Source organism: Coregonus clupeaformis, chromosome 31, assembly GCF_020615455.1.
Source record: "Coregonus clupeaformis isolate EN_2021a chromosome 31, ASM2061545v1, whole genome shotgun sequence".
In the NCBI taxonomy this organism is placed as follows: domain Eukaryota; kingdom Metazoa; phylum Chordata; class Actinopteri; order Salmoniformes; family Salmonidae; genus Coregonus; species Coregonus clupeaformis.
This window is the reverse complement of record NC_059222.1, coordinates 22,304,831-22,325,000: the sequence shown is the minus strand read 5'-3', so window position 1 is coordinate 22,325,000 and position 20,170 is coordinate 22,304,831. Positions and strand designations below refer to the sequence as shown.

Below are 20,170 nucleotides of genomic sequence, written 5' to 3'. Positions count from 1 at the left end.
GGATAAGGTTGGTGATAGAACATCATAAAGGGTAATCAAGGATTATGATGAGAGTGAAAGCAGATTACTTGGTTGTCCAAACATGACCTTTTATAGAGTCTCTGCTGCTTTTTTGTGCTAAAATGTTACTTTGGACTGGAAACCTGTGCTTCTGACCTGAATTTGTGGTGCTGTTATTACAGTATGTTTTAAATAAGTGTCATTTTCTAAATGTGTACCAGTCCTTGTCCTGTAACAATCTTATGAATCAGCAGTATAGCATCATGTTGTCAGATGACGATGAGTTCATCATGCTCTTTCTCTCATGTGGCTGCAGGTTTGAGAAGGGCCGTATCTACACCTACATCGGTGAGGTGGTGGTGTCGGTTAACCCTTACCGTGCCATGAACATCTACGGTCGAGACACCATCGAGCAGTACAAGGGCCGGGAGCTGTACGAGCGACCGCCACATCTCTTCGCCATCGCAGACGCAGCCTACAAAGCCATGAAGAGGAGGAACAAGGACACCTGTATTGTCATCTCAGGTAACGTTGGGGAGCCCTGTAAACGGCCAACCACAATCACAAAGAAATACATAGCTAACATATTATAAGCCCTATAATAGGACATTATAAGGGCTCATACATGCTTATAAGAAGTAATACATGTACATATAACACTGGTTCAGTTCAAGTCAAGTCACGTCTTCCTGGATGCCAACTTAATGTTCTCTCAAAATATTGATGTAATGTCTGACTTTTGCTCTAATGTTTTAGAGTAATGTGAGTTTGTCATTTAGGTGGAGAGCATTTTGGGGGAAATCGATATGACCCTATTTAGTTGAAAATAGCAGGGCCAATGTTGCCTTCTTTCTAAAAAAACATTGTAAGTAGCCACAAGCTGTGACAGCATGGTGAAACTATTTGGTTGATAAAGCGCCACTTAGTGGTGAAGAGAGGAATATTCTGTCTCGAATGGCTCAAAACCCAAAACTCACCTCAAAAAAGCCTATGTTCATGGAGATCACATTTTAGAGGATCCAATTGGATTCAAATCTGAAATGTCACATACACTACAGTACAAAGCTATAGCAAATTCTGCCACTATATATTTGTCCATTGCAGGGGAGAGTGGAGCCGGAAAGACCGAAGCCAGCAAATACATCATGCAATACATCGCTGCTATCACAAACCCCGGCCAAAGAGCTGAGGTCGAAAGGTGAGAAATTATTGCCATTAAGTTGCCATTTTAACCTTCTCAGAATGTCCCTTTTTAAAGCTGCAATATGTAAATTCACATAGACATGTGACTCACCGCCTCGATTCTTATGTTGCAAAATTTGAAATTGTGTTTTTTACATTGGATAAAAGTAGACTCAGAGCTAGAAAAATTATATCATACACTGCAGTTGAGGAACAATGAAAAAGGTATTCTACTTTGAAAGTTGATAAACTTGCCCTTTGAACGTTTTGGTACACCTACTGGAGAGCTCTTCTTTGTCTACACCCATTCAGCATTGTTCACACCCTCTTAAGCCTTAGCCCCACCCATCTCTTTAAGGATTCACATGTGAGTCCCTGTGCTAAACAGAGTGAGCTAAACATTGAACCATAATCCCAACCCATACTAATACAAACTGATTGTCATAGCTAGCCACCATGCATGAATCTGCAGGTAGTTAAAGCTAACCAACTAGGTTGAATGTTAGCTAGCTAGCTAACATTATGCTATAACTAGCAATGCAAATGGCTTTCTGTGATACAAATATTATTACTACACAGATCATACATGTAATGCTAGCTAGCTAACAGTACGCTTTAACTTGCAATGAAAACAACTTTCTGAAAAAATTCGAAACGTATTATATCTGAAGATTTAGCTAGACTCTTACCCGTATACATGGATGAACGCTTCTCCCTCTCTGTCATGGATGCAATGGTTGCCCTTAGTTTGAAGATGTAATCCGGAGACAGGTGTTTTATACAACAGCCTTCTGTGTTTTCTTTTCCACTCCCTCTGCATTTGCAATCATAATCTGCTTCTACCGGGCATTCCACTGATTTCAAAACTCGGTCAACTTCTTCCGTGACAACAACACTGTTGATCGCCGTTTCTTCCCCATCACTGTCATCAGAAGACTCTACAATTTCTGGTTCAATTAAAATGTTTTTACCTAAATCCGGGATTTCCTCATCATTTGATTCATTTTCAGAGTCAGAGAGAGTCAGCATGGCATGATCATCCTCCAGAAAGTAGTCCATCTCAACTTTTTCCCACTGATCTTTGTCGATAGCACCTGTTAAATTCAGGGCAGCAATGTTGAGTGCAGTAGCAACTCTTTTCCAGTTCTCCATGATATCTTTCAAAAAAAGCCGCGGTAGAAAGGATTATCTACACATACTGAGCAGCTCATGTTATAGACAGAAGCATGCTACATGGCAGACTAATCCGAACTCAACTCTCGGCATGTCCAGCCAATCCGTTATCTCAGCCAATCATGGTTAGCGGGAAGGTTCCTGTCTATTTCCGTGGCTAAACCAACTAGGCTCGTAATTTAAAAACTGCATTCGTATTTACAGATGGCATACAAGTTTGTTATCAAGGCACATGAACGTTCACATGTTCCAGACGGCATTTCTGACCCAAAAAATGCATTTTGATAATAAAATAATGTTTACTTTCAAATGCCTCTCCTGTGAAGAAGTGACGAGCGACATACACCTAGCTTCTTGAAACAGGTCACAAATGTGTTATAGATCTGTCATTCTCATTGAAAGCAAGTCTGAGAGGCGGTAGATCTGTTAAATGTGCACTATTTCTATGCTTCCTGTTCTTAAGTTTTGTTTTTGCGTCTTTTACTTTGGGTTTTGTACACCAGCTTCAAATAGCTGAAAATACAATATTTTTGGTTATGGAAAGATATTTCACAGCGGTTTAGATGGTACAATGATTCTCTACACTGTACATGCTTGTTTTGTCACAAACAGAAATTAGGCTAAATATTTGAATTTGAGCAACCAGGAAATGACGAAGTGATTTCTGTATAGTGCATCTTTAACAATCTGGGAATGCAGTAGTAACCAGAAATGATTGACTGGGAGTGTGATGAAACTGTAGGTAAAGGTATTGGCCACCATTATCAACAGTATAATGCACTGGGAGTGTGAGAGAGAAAGAAAGCGCTTTGCCACAGGAATTTAGCACGTCATTGTGGTGAATATCCTCATAGGCCTTATTTGCTAAGGTACAGATGCAGTTTCAAAGTAAACAGCAGGCAATGGCACAGCATGTCTTGCATCTGTACTGTATCTCATATCAGGTCATTTACTAGTTATAATTTATAACTACAGTGGCCCAAAAAGCAAATCTCTTGTATGCATTGGTTGAAGCTCAATGTTAAATTCAAATCTCCCTACCATCATATCTAAGCAAATTCCGGGCATTGAATATAAGTATTTTCCAGACGTTGAAATCAGGTAAATTTTCGGTTCTGAATGAATGTTGAAAATATTTTCTCTACTTTTTTTTACTGTACTGTAATGTACTACACTATGCTGTGCTTTACTGCATTGGTTCTCAAACTTCTCCTCAGGGACCCCCAGATGTTTCAAGTTTTAATGTCACATGCACAAGTACAGTAAAATGCCTTTCTTGCAAACTCAAAACCCAACAATGCAATAATCAATAACGATGTATTACTTGAAAAAAACACAATAAATATAAATAAGAAATACAGTATTAAATACGCAATGAAGTAGGTAAGTAAGTAAGCATACTATATTTCATTTCATTTCAGTCATTTAGCAGACGCTCTTATCCAGAGCGACTTACAGTTAGTGAGTGCATACATTATTTGTTTATACTGGCCCCATGTGGGAATCGAACCCACAACCCTGGCGTTGCAAACGCCATGCTCTACCAACTGAGCTACATCCCTGCCTATATACAGGAAATATTTTTTTAAGTAAGTTCCAATACCATATTTACAATGTGCAGGGATACTGGAGTGATGCAGGTAGATACAGTGCCTTCGGAAAGTATTCAGACCCCTTGACCTTTTCCACATTTTGTTAGGTTACAGCCTTATTCTAAAATTGATTAAATCGTTTTTTCCCCTCATCAATCTACACACAATACCCCATAATGACAAAGCAAAAACTGGTTTTTAGAAATGTTTCTAAAAAACAACAACGGAAATATCACATTTACATAAGTATTCAGGCACTTTACTCAGTACTTTGTTGAAGCACCTTTGGCAGCGATTACAGCCTCGAGTCTTCTTGGGTACAAGCTTGGCAAACCTGTATTTGGGGAGTTTCTCCCATTGTTCTCTGCAGATCCTCTCAAGCTCTGTCAGGTTGGATGGGGAGCGTTGCTGCACAGCTATTTTCAGGTCTCTCCAGAGATGTTTGATTGGATTCAAGTCCGTGATCTGGCTGGTCCACTCAAGAACATTCAGAGACTTGTCCCGAAGCCACTCCTGCGTTGTCTTGGCTGTGTGCTTAGGGTCGTTGTCCTGTTGGAAGGTGAACCTTCACCCCAGTCTGAGGTCCTGAGCGTTCTGGAGCAGGTTTTCATCAAGGATCTCTCTGTACTTTGCTCCATTAATCTTTGCCTCGATCCTGACTAGTCTCCCAGTCCCTGCCACTGAAAAACATCCCCACAGCATGATGCTGCCACCACCATGCTTCACCGTAGGGATGGTGGCAGGTTTCCTCCAGACGTGACGCTTGGCATTCAGCCCAAAGAGTTCAATCTTGGTTTCATCAGACCAGAAAATGTTGTTTCTCATGGTCTGAGAGTCTTTATGTGTATTTGGCAAACTCCAAGCGGGCTGTCATGTGCCTTTTACTGAGGACTGGCTTCCATTCTGGTCACTCTACCATAAAGTCCTAATTGGTGTAGTGCTGCAGAGATGGTTGTCCTTCTGGAAGGTTCTTCCATCTCCACAGAGGAACTCTAGAGCTCTGTCAGAGTGACCATTGGGTTCTTGGTCACCTCCCTGACCAAGACCCTTTTCCCTAGATTGCTCAGTTTGGCCGGGCTGCCAGCTCTATGAATAGTCTTGGTTGTTCCAAACTTCTTCCATTTAAGAATGATGGAGTCCACTGTGTTCTTGGGGACCTTCAATGCTGCAGAAATGTTTTGGTACCCTTCCCCAGATCTGTGCCTCGAAACAATCCTGTCTCGGAGCTCTACGGACAATTCCTTCGAACCTCATGGCACTGACATGCACTGTCAACTGTGGGACCTTATATAGACAGTTGTGTGCCTTTCCAAATCATGTCCAATCGATTGAATGTACCATAGGTGGACTCCAATCAAGTTGTAGAAACATCTCAAGGATGATCAATGGAAACAGGATGCACCTGAGCTCAATTTCGAGTCTCATAGCGAAGGGTCTGAATACTATATAAGGTATTTCTGTTCTTTATTTTTTATTTATTTGCACAAATTTCTATACCTGTTTTCGCTTTGTCATTATTGTGTGTTGATTGCTAAGGATTATTATTTTTGAAATCCATTTTAGAATAAGGCTGTAATGTAACAAAATGTGGGAAAAGTCAAGTATAGTGGTAAGGGGACTTAGGCAACAGGATATGAGATACACAGAGTAGCAGCAGCTTGTACAGTGGGGAAAAAAAGTATTTAGTCAGCCACCAATTGTGCAAGTTCTCCCACTTAAAAAGATGAGAGAGGCCTGTAATTTTCATCATAGGTACACGTCAACTATGATAGACAAAATGAGATTTTTTTTCTCCAGAAAATCACATTGTAGGATTTTTTATGAATTTATTTGCAAATTATGGTGGAAAATAAGTATTTGGTCAATATCAAAAGTTTCTCAATACTTTGTTATATACCCTTTGTTGGCAATGACACAGGTCAAACGTTTTCTGTAAGTCTTCACAAGGTTTTCACACACTGTTGCTGGTATTTTGGCCCATTCCTCCATGCAGATCTCCTCTAGAGCAGTGATGTTTTGGGGCTGTCGCTGGGCAACACGGACTTTCAACTCCCTCCAAAGATTTTCTATGGGGTTGAGATCTGGAGACTGGCTAGGCCACTCCAGGACCATGAAATGCTTCTTACGAAGCCACTCCTTTGTTGCCCGGGCGGTGTGTTTGGGATCATTGTCATGCTGAAAGACCCAGCCACGTTTCATCTTCAATGCCCTTGCTGATGGAAGGAGGTTTTCACTCAAAATCTCACGATACATGGCCCCATTCATTCTTTCCTTTACACGGATCAGTCGTCCTGGTCCCTTTGCAGAAAAACAGCCCCAAAGCATGATGTTTCCACCCCCATGCTTCACAGTAGGTATGGTGTTCTTTGGATGCAACTCAGCATTCTTTGTCCTCCAAACACGACATTCATTAAAAATCCTACAATGTGATTTGGATTTTTGGAGTGCTGCAATCATAGCTACTGTAGTAGGTCAAAGCTGTGTCCTGGAAAACCTTGGTAGAGCATGGGTAGAGTAGGCATTGTGGTGCTCCTGAATATCCTTTCAGCTTCAGACCAATGCCTACTTCTCACTTAAAACATATATTTTTTGTTTTTAATACACATATGGCTGGCACGCAACACTCGTAAGAAAGTCCCACAAATAGAGCTGTTTATGGCATTTTGGTGCTTAATGTATTACGCTGGACCCACTACATATTCCCTGTAGCCCACAACCCACAACTCTCACAGTTCTGCCCTGTAAGGTCTACCCTATCAGTCAGGAAATGCTACAGGCTGTATGGAGATCAGATTTATGGGATAGCCACAGCAGGTGGTGTCACTGGTGTGTGTGCGCTGCAGCGCTTGTGTGTGTATGGGCCATGGCAGGCATGCAGCACAGTGTATGGGTGAGGAGCCTGTGTTCTGACCTAGCACTACACAGCATAAATCATCAGTGCCAAAGCAGTCTGTGTTCTAAGTAGAGTTGTAGTATACTTCTGCAAATTAACTTGTCGATAAAATACATTTCCAACAGCTATAAACATGTCCAAACACAGATGGGCCCCATAATGGACAGACAACTCTAGGATTGGAGTGAGTAATGACTGTAGTACTGAATCAATGTAAAATCAACTTAAATCTTAAAGCTGAGAGCCACATAAGGTGAAACAGTGCCACTGGTCACCCCAGGCGCATTTGCTATTGTTTTTGTTATGTTTATGAAACGGAGCAGAGGAGCACCCAGCATTGTGGCAAAGAATCATAGTACATACTCTGCTTTTCTATCGCATGTGCAAGGATGTCAGGGGGAAGAAAAACAGTGTTCGTTGTTTGAAGTAACATCTTTGTTGTTGTAATATCGCAAACGGACGTGGCAGTTTCACCCCTACGGATTCCAGCTGCAACTCTGGTCTATCTAGCTCGCACTACTGTATTCAGCCCGATCATTCGCTATATGCCACCTTATTGTTTGTTTATCTCTATGGGCTACGGATCAGCTGATCTAGGCCTAGGATCAGGTAATAGGAGCCAGGGGAGCTGTTAGTAGCACTGAAAACATGTGTTGCCTCTCTCTCCAGGGTGAAAAACATGCTGCTGAAATCCAACTGCGTCCTAGAGGCCTTCGGCAACGCCAAGACCAACCGCAACGACAACTCCAGCCGCTTCGGCAAGTACATGGACATCAACTTTGACTTCAAGGGAGATCCAATCGGGGGCCACATCAACAACTATCTGCTGGAGAAGGTAAGGGGCACTGGGGAGCAGTGAGATCACCTGTTATAAATAAATAATACATTATGTTTCGCTCTGTCTGACTCAAACCATCTGTTTCTCTTACAGTCCAGAGTCATCTTCCAGCAGGAGGGGGAGAGAAGCTTCCACTCATTCTACCAGGTGAGTGTGTATGGGAGTATACATGCGTGCGTGCGTGCATGCGTGCGTGCGTGTGTGTGTGTGTGTGTGTGTTACATGCCAGACTGATGCCACCTTAAGCTGGTATACAGACCAGATGGGCTGTGGGTCTGTAACTGTGTTGATTTTACAGGCATGGTGAGATTTAGAAATATCCATATTTTCACCCCATTAACTCCACAAATACACATTAATCTTTCTCACTCCATAAACTCCCCATTCTCAAGGTACTTCACCCTCCATTGGTCTGGACACATTATTGATCTAAATTCTTCTTTACCTTTGCTCCTTATTACTGTGGAGTTGCATTCTGTATGACTCACCGTGCCATTGAAATGAAATGGTTTAGAATGTAAATACTGAACAATACTGAACAGTCCTCAACATGTGTCACTACTGACTGTCTCTTCCCTCTCTCTCTCTCACTCTCACTCTCTTTTTCTGTTCTCTTCAGATGGTTAAAGGGGGTCCTGAGTCCCTCTTGCGTTCCCTCCACGTCTCGAAGGACCCCACAGCGTACAACTACATCAAAGTAGGAGGCCAGGTCAAGGTAGGTTACTACAGAAGTATATCTGCTTTGACCCCTAACTTTGTATAAACAATCACAAAATGACACTATTTCTCAAGTTCTAGACTGTGAATGTCACTAATGCTGAGTTTATTTGGTAACACTGTTTATTTTTACTGGAATAAATAAAACACAAGCATATGCTCAGTAGATGTTCACGGTTGTTTGAATTTCTGATCACATGAGCAATTGTGTTTACAACTGATGCTGATGCTTTTTTGTTGCATAACAATAAGTGCAGCTATTGCATGAATTTAAAGTAATTATGTACGAATGTGCAAAGAGTGATGTTTTGTCAATGTCATGGTTTTGAGTGTCTGTCCCTCTATAACAAACGTTGTGCCATTTTGGGAGACGTTTAATTCCAGCTATTAACACACCCCAGCAAGTATCTCCATTCTGCTGTCTCTGCACTTGAAGCTTAATAAGTAGGAACAAAACAAAGTTGTATAGCGACAAACAACGTGACGTCATGGAACAGAGCATGGCCAAAACAACTAAAGTGGTTTGTACATGGTGTGCCATGCTCCCATTTTAATCGAAACAGTCCCCAGCTGACGCTCACACCGTCCTGTCTTAATGACATTTGTGGTCATCATGTCATTCCTGCTTTATGACTTTGGCTGCTGGGAGGAGAAACATGTTAGGAATGAACTCATCCTTGCCAAAGTGAGGAAGTGGTGTACAGTATTTGGCCAGTGTTACAGACTATTGAAAAGTATATGTCAAGTAAATATTTGGACTGAAATCACGACACTAGCCTGAAGTTTTACTTCAAAATTGACAAAATGTTGACCGTGTTTTGTGTGAAGGGGAGCGAAACGTTCCTATTGTTTCCAGTTTTATTGTTCTACTCATCCATCTCCGTCCCTTCTTTCTCCCCGTCACAGTCATCCATTAACGATGGTGCTGATTTCAAAGCTGTGGCAGACGCCATGAAGGTGATCGGCTTCACAGCAGATGAGATCCAGACTGTTTACAAGGTCCTGGCCACTATCCTGCACCTGGTAATACCCCATATTAACTCCTAACTCTTGGCCTGCCAGCAGGGTTAGCATAGGTTAAAATGAAACCGGGTTAAAGGTATACTCAGCAAGATGACAACATCATATACTGTGGGTGACTCCCTGTTGTGTGACGAGTCTGCCTTTTAAAATGGAACAGGTTTGAATGAAACAGTCCAGCCCTTATTTGTCCTATTCCCCTACCCTTTGCTCCAATGCTATCACTCCACCTAGTCTCTTTAGTTTACAGGTAACTTCCTGTATTCCTGTATTTATCTCCATGTGACCTCTCCCAGGGGAACCTGACATTTGGTGTGGATGGTGACACAACGCTGATTGAGAACTCCAAGGTGGTGGCGGTGATCGGGAACCTGCTGGCCACTAAGGAAGATAATGTGGAAAAGGCCCTTCTCTACCGCACCGTCGCCACCGGCCGTGACATCATCGACAAGCAGCACACGGCCCAAGAGGCCAGTTACGGCCGGGATGCCTTGGCTAAGGTAGCTAATGCTAGTACGCTATGTTAACCGATTCACAGTTAACTGTCAAAATGCTGACTAAGATAGCTAATGCTAGCATGCTATGTTGGCCACTTCACAGCAGCTAATGCTAACTCTCAATGATAGTGCTAACCCTCAAAAAGGGTTTGTGAAATGGGCCCAATGTTAGACGTGGTAGGCCTACCCAGTTTTTAAAGTAACCAGTGTATTATTATGAATGCTTCTGCATAAAATAGCAACCAGTGTAGGTAGCTGACTATAGCACCCTGCTGTCTCTCATATGATCTTTATCTACTGTTGTCTGCCTTGGTGTTGGGGCATGTGACCCACAGGCTATGTATGAAAGAATGTTTTGTTGGATCGTGGGAAGGATCAATGATGTCATCGAAGTGAAGAACTATGACGCCAAAGTCCACGGGAAGAACACAGTCATCGGAGTGCTGGACATCTACGGCTTTGAGATCTTTCAGAACAACAGGTTAGGAGCCGTGTCCGATAGAAATATTTCAATATTGAATGTATTTCATCGTAGAATGCCTACTTGAGTAAGTCTCTTTTCTTATACATCAATATGAAATATACTGATTTTATTCACATTTAGTGTCAATCTCTCTGTCATGACACTTAATTGATTTGTATGTAACACAAGTATAAAAGTTTATGGTCTAGTTCAATTTAAACCAGGGTCACAGCCATTCACTCACCCTCTCCTCCCCTGTCTGTCTGTCAGCTTTGAGCAGTTCTGTATCAACTATTGTAATGAGAAGCTGCAGCAGCTCTTCATTCAGCTGGTGCTGAGGCAGGAACAGGAAGAGTACCAGCGCGAGGGAATCCCCTGGAAACACGTAAGGCCACATCTTGGTTCCACACCACTCATGTTTTTTTTTTTTTGTCTTGTCTTCTATTGCCTACGACAGCATGGCCACTTTGCCTCAAGTCATTCTCCTTCAGTTGAATATGACTATTAGGAACGTCTTACTCCCTGTACTGGTTTTAGTTGTAATGATATACTGATCCCCTGTTATCTCTCTGTGCCTGGGCGTAGATTGACTACTTCAACAACCAGATCATTGTGGACCTGGTGGAGCTGCAACACAAGGGTATCTTCTCTGTGCTGGACGAGGCCTGTATGAACGTGGGCAAAGTCACCGACGAGGTCTTCTTACAGGGACTCAACAGCAAGCTGGCCAAGCACGCCCACTACACTAGCCGCAAGGTACATTGGCAACAATTCATTAATTGAATTTCAATTCATTTCCTGAATTGACTGAATTGAAAGTGGAATTTACCTCAACAATGTGGAAACATGGATATGGTCACCCTAGGCTTGATGCACCAATGGGGTTCTTCTTTCCACAGGGCGTAGTGGTAACTTTAGGACAATATAAAACATTTGTGATTTTAAAGGCTTGTTCCCAGCAATTACCCTAAGTAATTCTATTAGCCCAACAAACAAACCCAGTGATTTTAAAACATAGGACAAGACTGAGTACTGTATACTTTGGTTAGTTTCAATTATCAGCTCCATCAAATGCTGTTTAAAGATCCAATGCAGACATTTTTATCTCAATATCAAATCATTTCTGGGTAACATTAAGTGCAATACTGTGATTATTTTCAATGAAAATGGTCAAAAAGAAACATAAATAGCTTCTTAGCAAAGAGCAATTTCTCAAGCAAGAATTTTGCTAGGACTGTCTGGGAGTGATCTATGCGGATATGGGAAAACTAGCTGTTATTGGCAGAGAGGTTTGAAACACTTTCTTATTGGTCTATTAACTAATTTACCGCCTGGTGATGTCACCAGGTTGGCCAAAACTCCACCCCATCAAAACAGGCTGAAATTTCAGGCGGTCTTTTTAACAGCTCTTACACTAAAAGGGCATTATCATAATTTTCACAATTTCACAGTATTATTCCAACCTCATAGTGTGGAAATATATAAAACACAGGAAAATCATGTTTTTGACTGCACTGGGCCTTTAAAGTCTAATTGGCATTAAAGCCATTGTACACCACCAGACTAAGCTAACATATGGAATTGTTTTAAGAAGGTCATAACAAGGATAATTTAGATATTTGTTTTAAATTTTAAGACCCCTTGAAGTATAAAAAAAATATTTACAGTACCAGTCAAAAGTTTGGACACCTACTAATTTCAGAGTTTTTCTTTATTTCTACTATTTTCTACATTGTAGAATGATAGTGAAGACATCAAAACTATGAAATAACACATATGGAATCATGTAGTAACCATACAGTGAGGGAAAAAAGTATTTGATCCCCTGCTGATTTTGTACGTTTGCCCACTGACAAAGAAATTATCAGTCTATAATTTTAATGGTAGGTTTATTTGAACAGTGAGAGACAGAATAACAACAACAAAATCCAGAAAAATGCATGTCAAAAATGTTATATAAATTGATTTGCATTTTAATGAGGGAAATAAGTATTTGACCCCTCTGCAAAACATGACTTAGTACTTGGTGGCAAAACCCTTGTTGGCAATCAGAGGTCAGATGTTTCTTGTAGTTGGCCACCAGGTTTGCACACATCTCAGGAGGGATTTTGTCCCACTCCTCTTTGCAGATCTTCTCCAAGTCATTAATGTTTCGAGGCTGACGTTTGGCAACTCGAATCTTCAGCTCCCTCCACAGACTTTCTATGGGATTAAGGTATGGAGACTGGCTAGGCCACTCCAGGACCTTAATGTGCTTCTTCTTGAGCCTTGTGGGAGCTGCAGGATTTCAGTCCTTCACGGCGTAGTGTGTTACCAATTGTTTTCTTGGTGACTATGGTCCCAGCTGCCTTGAGATCATTGACAAGATCCTCCTGTGTAGTTCTGGGCTGATTACTCACCGTTCTCATGATCATTGCAACTCCACGAGGTGAGATCTTGCATGGATCCCCAGGCCGAGGGAGATTGACAGTTATTTTGTGTTTCTTCCATTTGTGAATAATCGCACCAACTGTTGTCACCTTCTCACCAAGCTGCTTGGCGATGGTCTTGTAGACAATTCCAGCCTTGTGTAGGTCTACAATCTTGTCCCTGACATTCTTGGGAGCTCTTTGGTCTTGGCCATGGTGGAGAGTGTGGAATCTGATTGATTGATTGCTTCTGTGGACAGGTGTCTTTTATACAGGTAACAAGCACTCCCTTTAAGAGTGTGCTCCTAATCTCAGCTCGTTACCTGTATAAAAGACACCTGGGAGCCAGAAATCTTTCTGATTGAGAGGTGGTCAAATACTTATTTCTCTCATTAAAATGCAAATCAATTTATAACATTTTTGACATGCGTTTTTTTCTGGATTTTTGTTGTTGTTATTCTGTCTCTCACTGTATAAATAAACCTACCATTAAAATTATAGACTGATCATTTCTTTGTCAGTGGGCAAACGTACAAAATCAGCAGGGGATCAAATACTTTTTTCCCTCACTGTATATGTTAAATTTGAGATTCTTAAAAGTAGCCACCCTTTGCCTTGATGACAGCTTTGCACACTCTTGGCATTCTCTCAACCAGCTTCATGAGGTAGTCACCTGGAATGCATTTAAATTAACAGGTGTGCCTTGTTAAAAGTTAATTTGTGGAATTTCTTTCCTTCTTAATGCGTTTGAGCCAATCAGTTGTGTTGTGACAAGGTAGGGTTGGTATACAGAAGATGGCCCTATTTGGTAAAAGACCAAGTCCATATTATGTCAAGAACAGCTCAAATGAGCAAAGAGAAATGACTGTCCATCATTACTTTAAGGTCAGTCAATCAGGAACATTTCAAGAACTTTGAAAGTTTCTTCAAGTGCAGTCGCAAAAACCATCAAGTGCTATGAAACTGGCTCTCATGAGGACCGCCACAGGAAAGGAAGACCCAGAGTTACCTCTGCTGCAGAGGATAAGTTCATTAAAGTTACCAGCCTCAGAAATCGGCAATTAACTGCACCTCAGATTGCAGCCCAAATAATTGCTTCACAACTGTTCAGAGGAGACTGCGCAAATCAGGACTTCATGGTCGAATTGCTGCAAAGAAACCACTACTAAAGGACACCAATAAGAAGAATAGACTTGCTTGGGCCAAGAAACAGGAGCAATGGACACTTTTTGGTTACTACATGATTCCATATGTGTTATTTCATAGTTCTGATGTCTTAACTATTATTCTACAATATAGAAAATAGTAAAAATAAAGACAAACCCTTGAATGAGTAGGTGTGTCCAAACTTTTGACTGGTACTGTATAAAAAATGATTTGATGAAACTTTGGCCTTACTGCTATTAGCCCATACAAACACATTGAATAACAGATTCACTACATGGAGCAACAGATAGTCCGAAAAAAAATCAAAAGGATATTTGTTCTGAGGTGTCTTTCCTATATCTGAGAGATATAAGAAAGATCAGGAAACTGTTTTCATATATATATTTTTTTACATGTATTTAACCCCTTATTTTTGGCACTTAACTCCAGTTGAAGTCGGAAGTTAACATACACTTAGGTTGGAGTCATTAAAACTTGTTTTTCAACCACTCCACAAATTTCTTGTTAACAAACTATTGTTTTCGCAAGTCGGTTAGGACATCTACTTTGTGCATGAAACAATAACATTTTCCTACAATTGTTTACAGAGAGATTATTTCACTTATAATTCACTATATCACAATTCCAATGAGTCAGAAGTTTACATACACTAAGTTGACTGTGCCTTTAAACAGCTTGGAAAATTCCAAAAAATGATGTCATGGCTTTAGAAGCTTCTGATAGGCTAATTGACATAATTTGAGTCAATTCGAGGTGTACCTGCGGATGTATTTCAAGGCCTACCTTCAAACTCAGTGCCTCTTTGCTTGACATCATGGGAAAATCAAAATAAATCAGCCATGACCTCAGAAAAACATTGTAGACCTCCGAAGAACACCATCCCAACCGTGAAGCACGGGGGTGGCAGCATCATGCTGTGGGGGTGCTTTGCTGCAGGAGGGACTGGTGCACTTCACAAAATAGATGGCATCATGAGGAAGGAAAATTATGTGGATATATTGAAGCAACATCTTAAGACATCAGTCAGGAAGTTAAAGCTTGGTCGCAAATGGGTCTTCCAAATGAACAATGACCCCAAGCATACAGTGGGGGAAAAAAGTATTTAGTCAGCCACCAATTGTGCAAGTTCTCCCACTTGAAAAGATGAGCGATGCCTGTAATTTTCATCATAGGTACATGTCAACTATGACAGACAAATTGAGAAATAAAATCCAGAAAATCACATTGTAGGATTTTTAATGAATTTATTTGCAAATTATGGTGGAAAATAAGTATTTGGTCACCTACAAACAAGCAAGATTTCTGGCTCTCACAGACCTGTAACTTCTTCTTTAAGAGGCTCCTCTGTCCTCCCCTCGTTACCTGTATTAATGGCACCTGTTTGAACTTGTTATCAGTATAAAAGACACCTGTCCACAACCTCAAACAGTCACACTCCAAACTCCACTATGGCCAAGACCAAAGAGCTGTCAAAGGACACCAGATACAAAATTGTAGACCTGCACCAGGCTGGGAAGACTGAATCTGCAATAGGTAAGCAGCTTGGTTTGAAGAAATCAACTGTGGGAGCAATTATTAGGAAATGGAAGACATACACCACTGATAATCTCCCTCGATCAGGGGCTCCACGCAAGATCTCACCCCGTGGGGTCAAAATGATCACAAGAACGGTGAGCAAAAATCCCAGAACCACACGGGGGGACCTAGTTAATGACCTGCAGAGAGCTGGGACCAAAGTAACAAAGCCTACCATCAGTAACACACTACGCCGCCAGGGACTCAAATCCTGCTGTGTCCCCCTGTTTAAGCCAGTACATGTCCAGGCCCGTCTGAAGTTTGCTAGAGTGCATTTGGATGATCCAGAAGAGGATTGGGAGAATGTCATATGGTCAGATGAAACCAAAATATAACTTTTTGGTAAAAACTCAACTCGTCGTGTTTGGAGGACAAAGAATGCTGAGTTGCATCCAAAGAACACCAGACCTACTGTGAAGCATGGGGGTGGAAACATCATGCTTTGGGGCTGTTTTTCTGCAAAGGGACCAGGACAACTGATCCGTGTAAAGGAAAGAATGAATGGGGCCATGTATCGTGAGATTTTGAGTGAAAACCTCCTTCCATCAGCAAGGGCATTGAAGATGAAACATGGCTGGGTCTTTCAGCATGACAATGATCCCAAACACAACGCCCGGGTAACGAAGGAGTGGCTTCGTAAGAAGCATTTCAAGGTCCTGGAGTGGCCTAGCCAGTCTCCAGATCTCAACCCCATAGAAAATCTTTGGAGGGAGTTGAAAGTCCGTGTTGCCCAGCGACAGCCCCAAAACATCACTGTTCTAGAAGAGATCTGCATGGAGGAATGGGCCAAAATACCAGCAACAGTGTGTGAATACCTTGTGAAGACTTACAGAAAACGTTTGACCTGTGTCATTGCCAACAAAGGGTATATAACAAAGTATTGAGAAACTTTTGTTATTGACCAAATACTTATTTTCCACCATAATTTGAAAATAAATTCATTAATAATCCTACAATGTGATTTTCTGGAATTTCTTTTCTCATTTTGTCTGTCATAGTTGACGTGTACCTATGATGAAAATTACAGGCCTCTCTCATCTTTTTAAGTGGGAGAACTTGCACAATTGGTGGCTGACTAAATACTTTTTTCCCCCACTGTACTTCCAAAGTTGTGGCAAAATGGCTTAAGGACAACAAAGTCAAGGTATTGGAGTGGCCATCACAAAGCCCTGACCTCAATCCTATAGAAAATGTGTGGGCAAAACTGAAAAAGCATGTGCAAGCAAGGAGGCCTACAAACCTGACTCAGGTACACCAGCTCTGTCAGGAGGAATGGGCCAAAATTCACCCAATTTATTGTGGGACGCTTATGAAAGGCTACCCGAGAAGTTTGACCCAAGTTAAACAATTTAAAGGCAATGCTACCAAATACTAATTGAGTGTATGTAAACTTCTGACCTACTGGGAATGTGATTGAAATAAATAAAAGCTAAAATAAATCATTCTCTCTACTATTATTCTGACATTTCACATTCTTAAAATAAAGTGGGGATCCTAACTGACCTAAGACAGGGAATTTTTACTAGGATTAAATGTCAGGAATTGTGAAAAACTGAGTTTAAATGGATTTGACTAAGGTGTATATAATCTCCATATACACTTCCATTCATTTTTAGAACTGGTACCGGGGGACCTTCAGACGAGTCTTGTGAGGCTTGTGGGCGTCGTAGAGCAAAACAACCGACATGTTCGTTAGAGTCTCACCTTTCCACAGAGGGGGTCATATTAGTGTGTAGCCCAAACTGTTCGGATGCTACAGACGATTTAGTGAGAAGACCGATTTTTCAGGATGTCTCATGGTCTGACAAACACCGCTCTAGCTCTGTCACCTTTCACGGAAGTGCAACATCAGCGGATGCAGTGGACTGAGGCGCATCCAATGAAAAAAAAATAACATATCTGTAGCTTTAACTGATGGATTTTGATGGGGATTTTTTTATTATGCTAATTAGATTTCCACAGGGCAGCGGAAATCCACTCTAGGGGGTTTAACAGGGTAGATGGTTGCATTTTACAGGGTAGTATTTCACTCAGTTGACCACAAGAGGGCAACAGGCGTCAGAGAAACGAGTGCTGGGCTATCTGACTCAACACTTTGTTCCCGGTGATGTCACTGGCAGCCAATGAGAGTCAATGGAGCTGGCATCTTGCTGCGCTGGCATGGGTGGGAGAGAGGGAGAAGAGAATCGAAGAGACTGAGGATCATAACAAGAGGAACAGATATTCAGATGAAGAGGAGGGGAGAGAAATGGTGCACAGTAAAGATAGAGGCCGTATCACTAACAACCAGGTTGTTTTTCCCCAACATCTTAGAATCAGTGTTATGTGTCATCACCCTAGCTGTTGCTGACTTGTACCCTGTAAAGATTGTACCTTAGGCAATGCTACTAGCGAAGGTCTCATTCAGTCCAGTGGGTGATGATATAGACTGCATTCCCCCTCAAGTGAGTAAAGCGATCATTACGTCTATACGTAATTCATCTAGTCATAGACCAAGTCATAGATTTGCTCAAGGCTGAGGCCTAGAGGACTGGCAGGCATGTGGCTATCATACTCTGTATGTGTGCGTGCGTTTCACTGTGTGTTTGTGTGTGCACTGCTCTCTGCAGAGATAACACACCTAGCGATAACACACCTAGCGCTACACAGAGTCACCATAGACTCCAGTGGAGAGTTTAGGCCTCCTGTAGCTCAGTTGGTAGAGCATGGCGCTTGCAACGCCAGGGTTGTGGGTTCGATTCCCACGGGGGGGCCAGTATGAAAAATGTATGCACTCACTAACTGTAAGTCGCTCTGGATAAGAGCGTCTGCTAAATGACTACAATGTAAATGTAAAAATGAGAGGATTGACAGGCAGAGAATGAGAGAAAGGGAAGGAAAAATTGATAAGAATGCTTAGCGCCATGTTAATATGATTATGTGGATGTCTGTTTCCATAATGTACTTATGCTATCATCTACGATCTGGTTAGACATAGGAACTAAGCTCTGTAACAATACAGAACATTTTACTTAAAGATGCTTGACTGATATTGTTATCAGTAAAAAATTAACTCAAATGTTACTTTTAAAAGTTGGATTTATTGCTGAATCATAGCAGAGAATGCTCCTAGGCTCATCCCACATTTTTTTATTCACAGATTCTCCTCACTTCACGCCCCATACTCTACAAGCAGCTCTGCTTGGAAAGTTTTGAAATGTTAATGGCCGCCAGGTTCAAAGTGACTCGCAGACTCTGCAGGCTTGAAAGACCTCAGGCAGTTTTTTTTTTACATTGCAGTTCTTGTTGGGAATCTTCCCAAGTGAGTGTGGGAATTGGAAGTGTGTGAGAGAGAGAGAGAATGGACGAGGTAAAGATGGGGTGAGAAAGAGATTGAGAAAGACCGAGCTAAATTGCAAATGAAGAGAGCCGAGGAGTAAGGGATGTGTGAGAGAGAGCGGAGGAGTGAGAAAAAGGGAGAGAGAGAGAGAAGCAGCGCTATCATAGTCGATTAGCCTGTAATAAGATCTGCGCTGTCTGTCAGCACTAATATCCTCACCCTCTTGCTGACTTGGAGCTGCTAGACACCAAGGTTTCTCTGTGTTCTCCTGGCTGACTGTCACCCTGTATAAACTTTGACAACACACACACACACATAAACACTGTTGGCAAAGACCTCACACTCCAGATCAGAGAGAGAGAGAGAGAGTGGAAACGAAGAAGCGTCTTGATCAGTGGCAGTGTCTTCAGGCGCATCTTGGCTTTAACAGCTCCTCCAGATCTAGAGACTTGTTATGTTATTGCTCTGAGTGTCTGATGGAAACATCCCTTTTAAATATCCCTGTTATTGGTTTTCAGTCCTGTCAGGGCTGTTATATATTAATCATGGGGTGTTTGAAGTGGTAGAGCTGAGTTGTTGTTGTTTACACAGACCTTTCACTTAGATAAAACTACTGGATGTAATTGATACTATATAATGGGACTGTGATGGGCCAGGAAGTGGGGGGTTGTGTCTTGCCTTCATAGTGTGATTCCTCTTTGTGGAGTGCCAGGAGTGGTTACTGACAACTGTATAATATAACTTTTAAGACGTTTAAAAAGGACTGCAGTTGTTCTTGCTAGATAAAAGTTAAGGAAACACTTCCCTGCTTCTTCTAGAACTGCCTATGTTGATACCATACTCAAATCTCCCAATTTCCTCTCTGACTCATATGCCTTCTCTTGTGCTCTTTATGAGGTCGTACCCGTGTAATACCATGCCTATAGGCTGGGAATGAATGGTTTTAAGGGCTACTTTTCTACCACCTTTGCATGGGTTGTGGTCCTCTGCCGCATGTAGGACGTGTTGTCGTCTGCTGTCCTTCTCCAGGTTGCTTTCATCTTCCCAGATGTTTTTTTACTCTGTTAATTATTTGCTGACACAGGCCTTCCTGCTGGGAGCGGACTTCATGGCAGCCTCTACCCACCCCTCCCTTGCTCTCTCTCTCCCTCCGTCGCTCCCTCTTCGTTTCCACCTCTCTATTTCTCTCTCTCTCTCTCCCTACTATCACACACACACACACACACACATAATCTCTCTCCTCTCCCTCCATCCCCCATTTCTCTTTACTGTCTACCCTCTGATCCTTCTCTATGCAGTCTCTGCACATGCCCTGTACAGTCGCAG

At 41.8% G+C, this 20,170-nt stretch overlaps 1 protein-coding gene across 1 annotated transcript in view; it reads left to right on the top strand.

Moving 5' to 3' along the window:
• The first annotated feature begins 263 nt into the window (after positions 1-263).
• Positions 264-20,170, top strand: part of LOC121546993 (unconventional myosin-Id) — an 85,826-nt gene continuing 65,919 nt past the window's right edge. Inside the window, exons 1-10 of the mRNA XM_041858107.2 lie at positions 264-525; positions 1,105-1,198; positions 7,510-7,675; positions 7,772-7,825; positions 8,298-8,393; positions 9,302-9,418; positions 9,712-9,915; positions 10,248-10,393; positions 10,646-10,760; positions 10,961-11,131. Of these exons, the coding sequence (XP_041714041.2) occupies positions 264-525; positions 1,105-1,198; positions 7,510-7,675; positions 7,772-7,825; positions 8,298-8,393; positions 9,302-9,418; positions 9,712-9,915; positions 10,248-10,393; positions 10,646-10,760; positions 10,961-11,131 (1,425 nt within the window). The remainder of the gene's footprint in view (positions 526-1,104; positions 1,199-7,509; positions 7,676-7,771; positions 7,826-8,297; positions 8,394-9,301; positions 9,419-9,711; positions 9,916-10,247; positions 10,394-10,645; positions 10,761-10,960; positions 11,132-20,170) is intronic.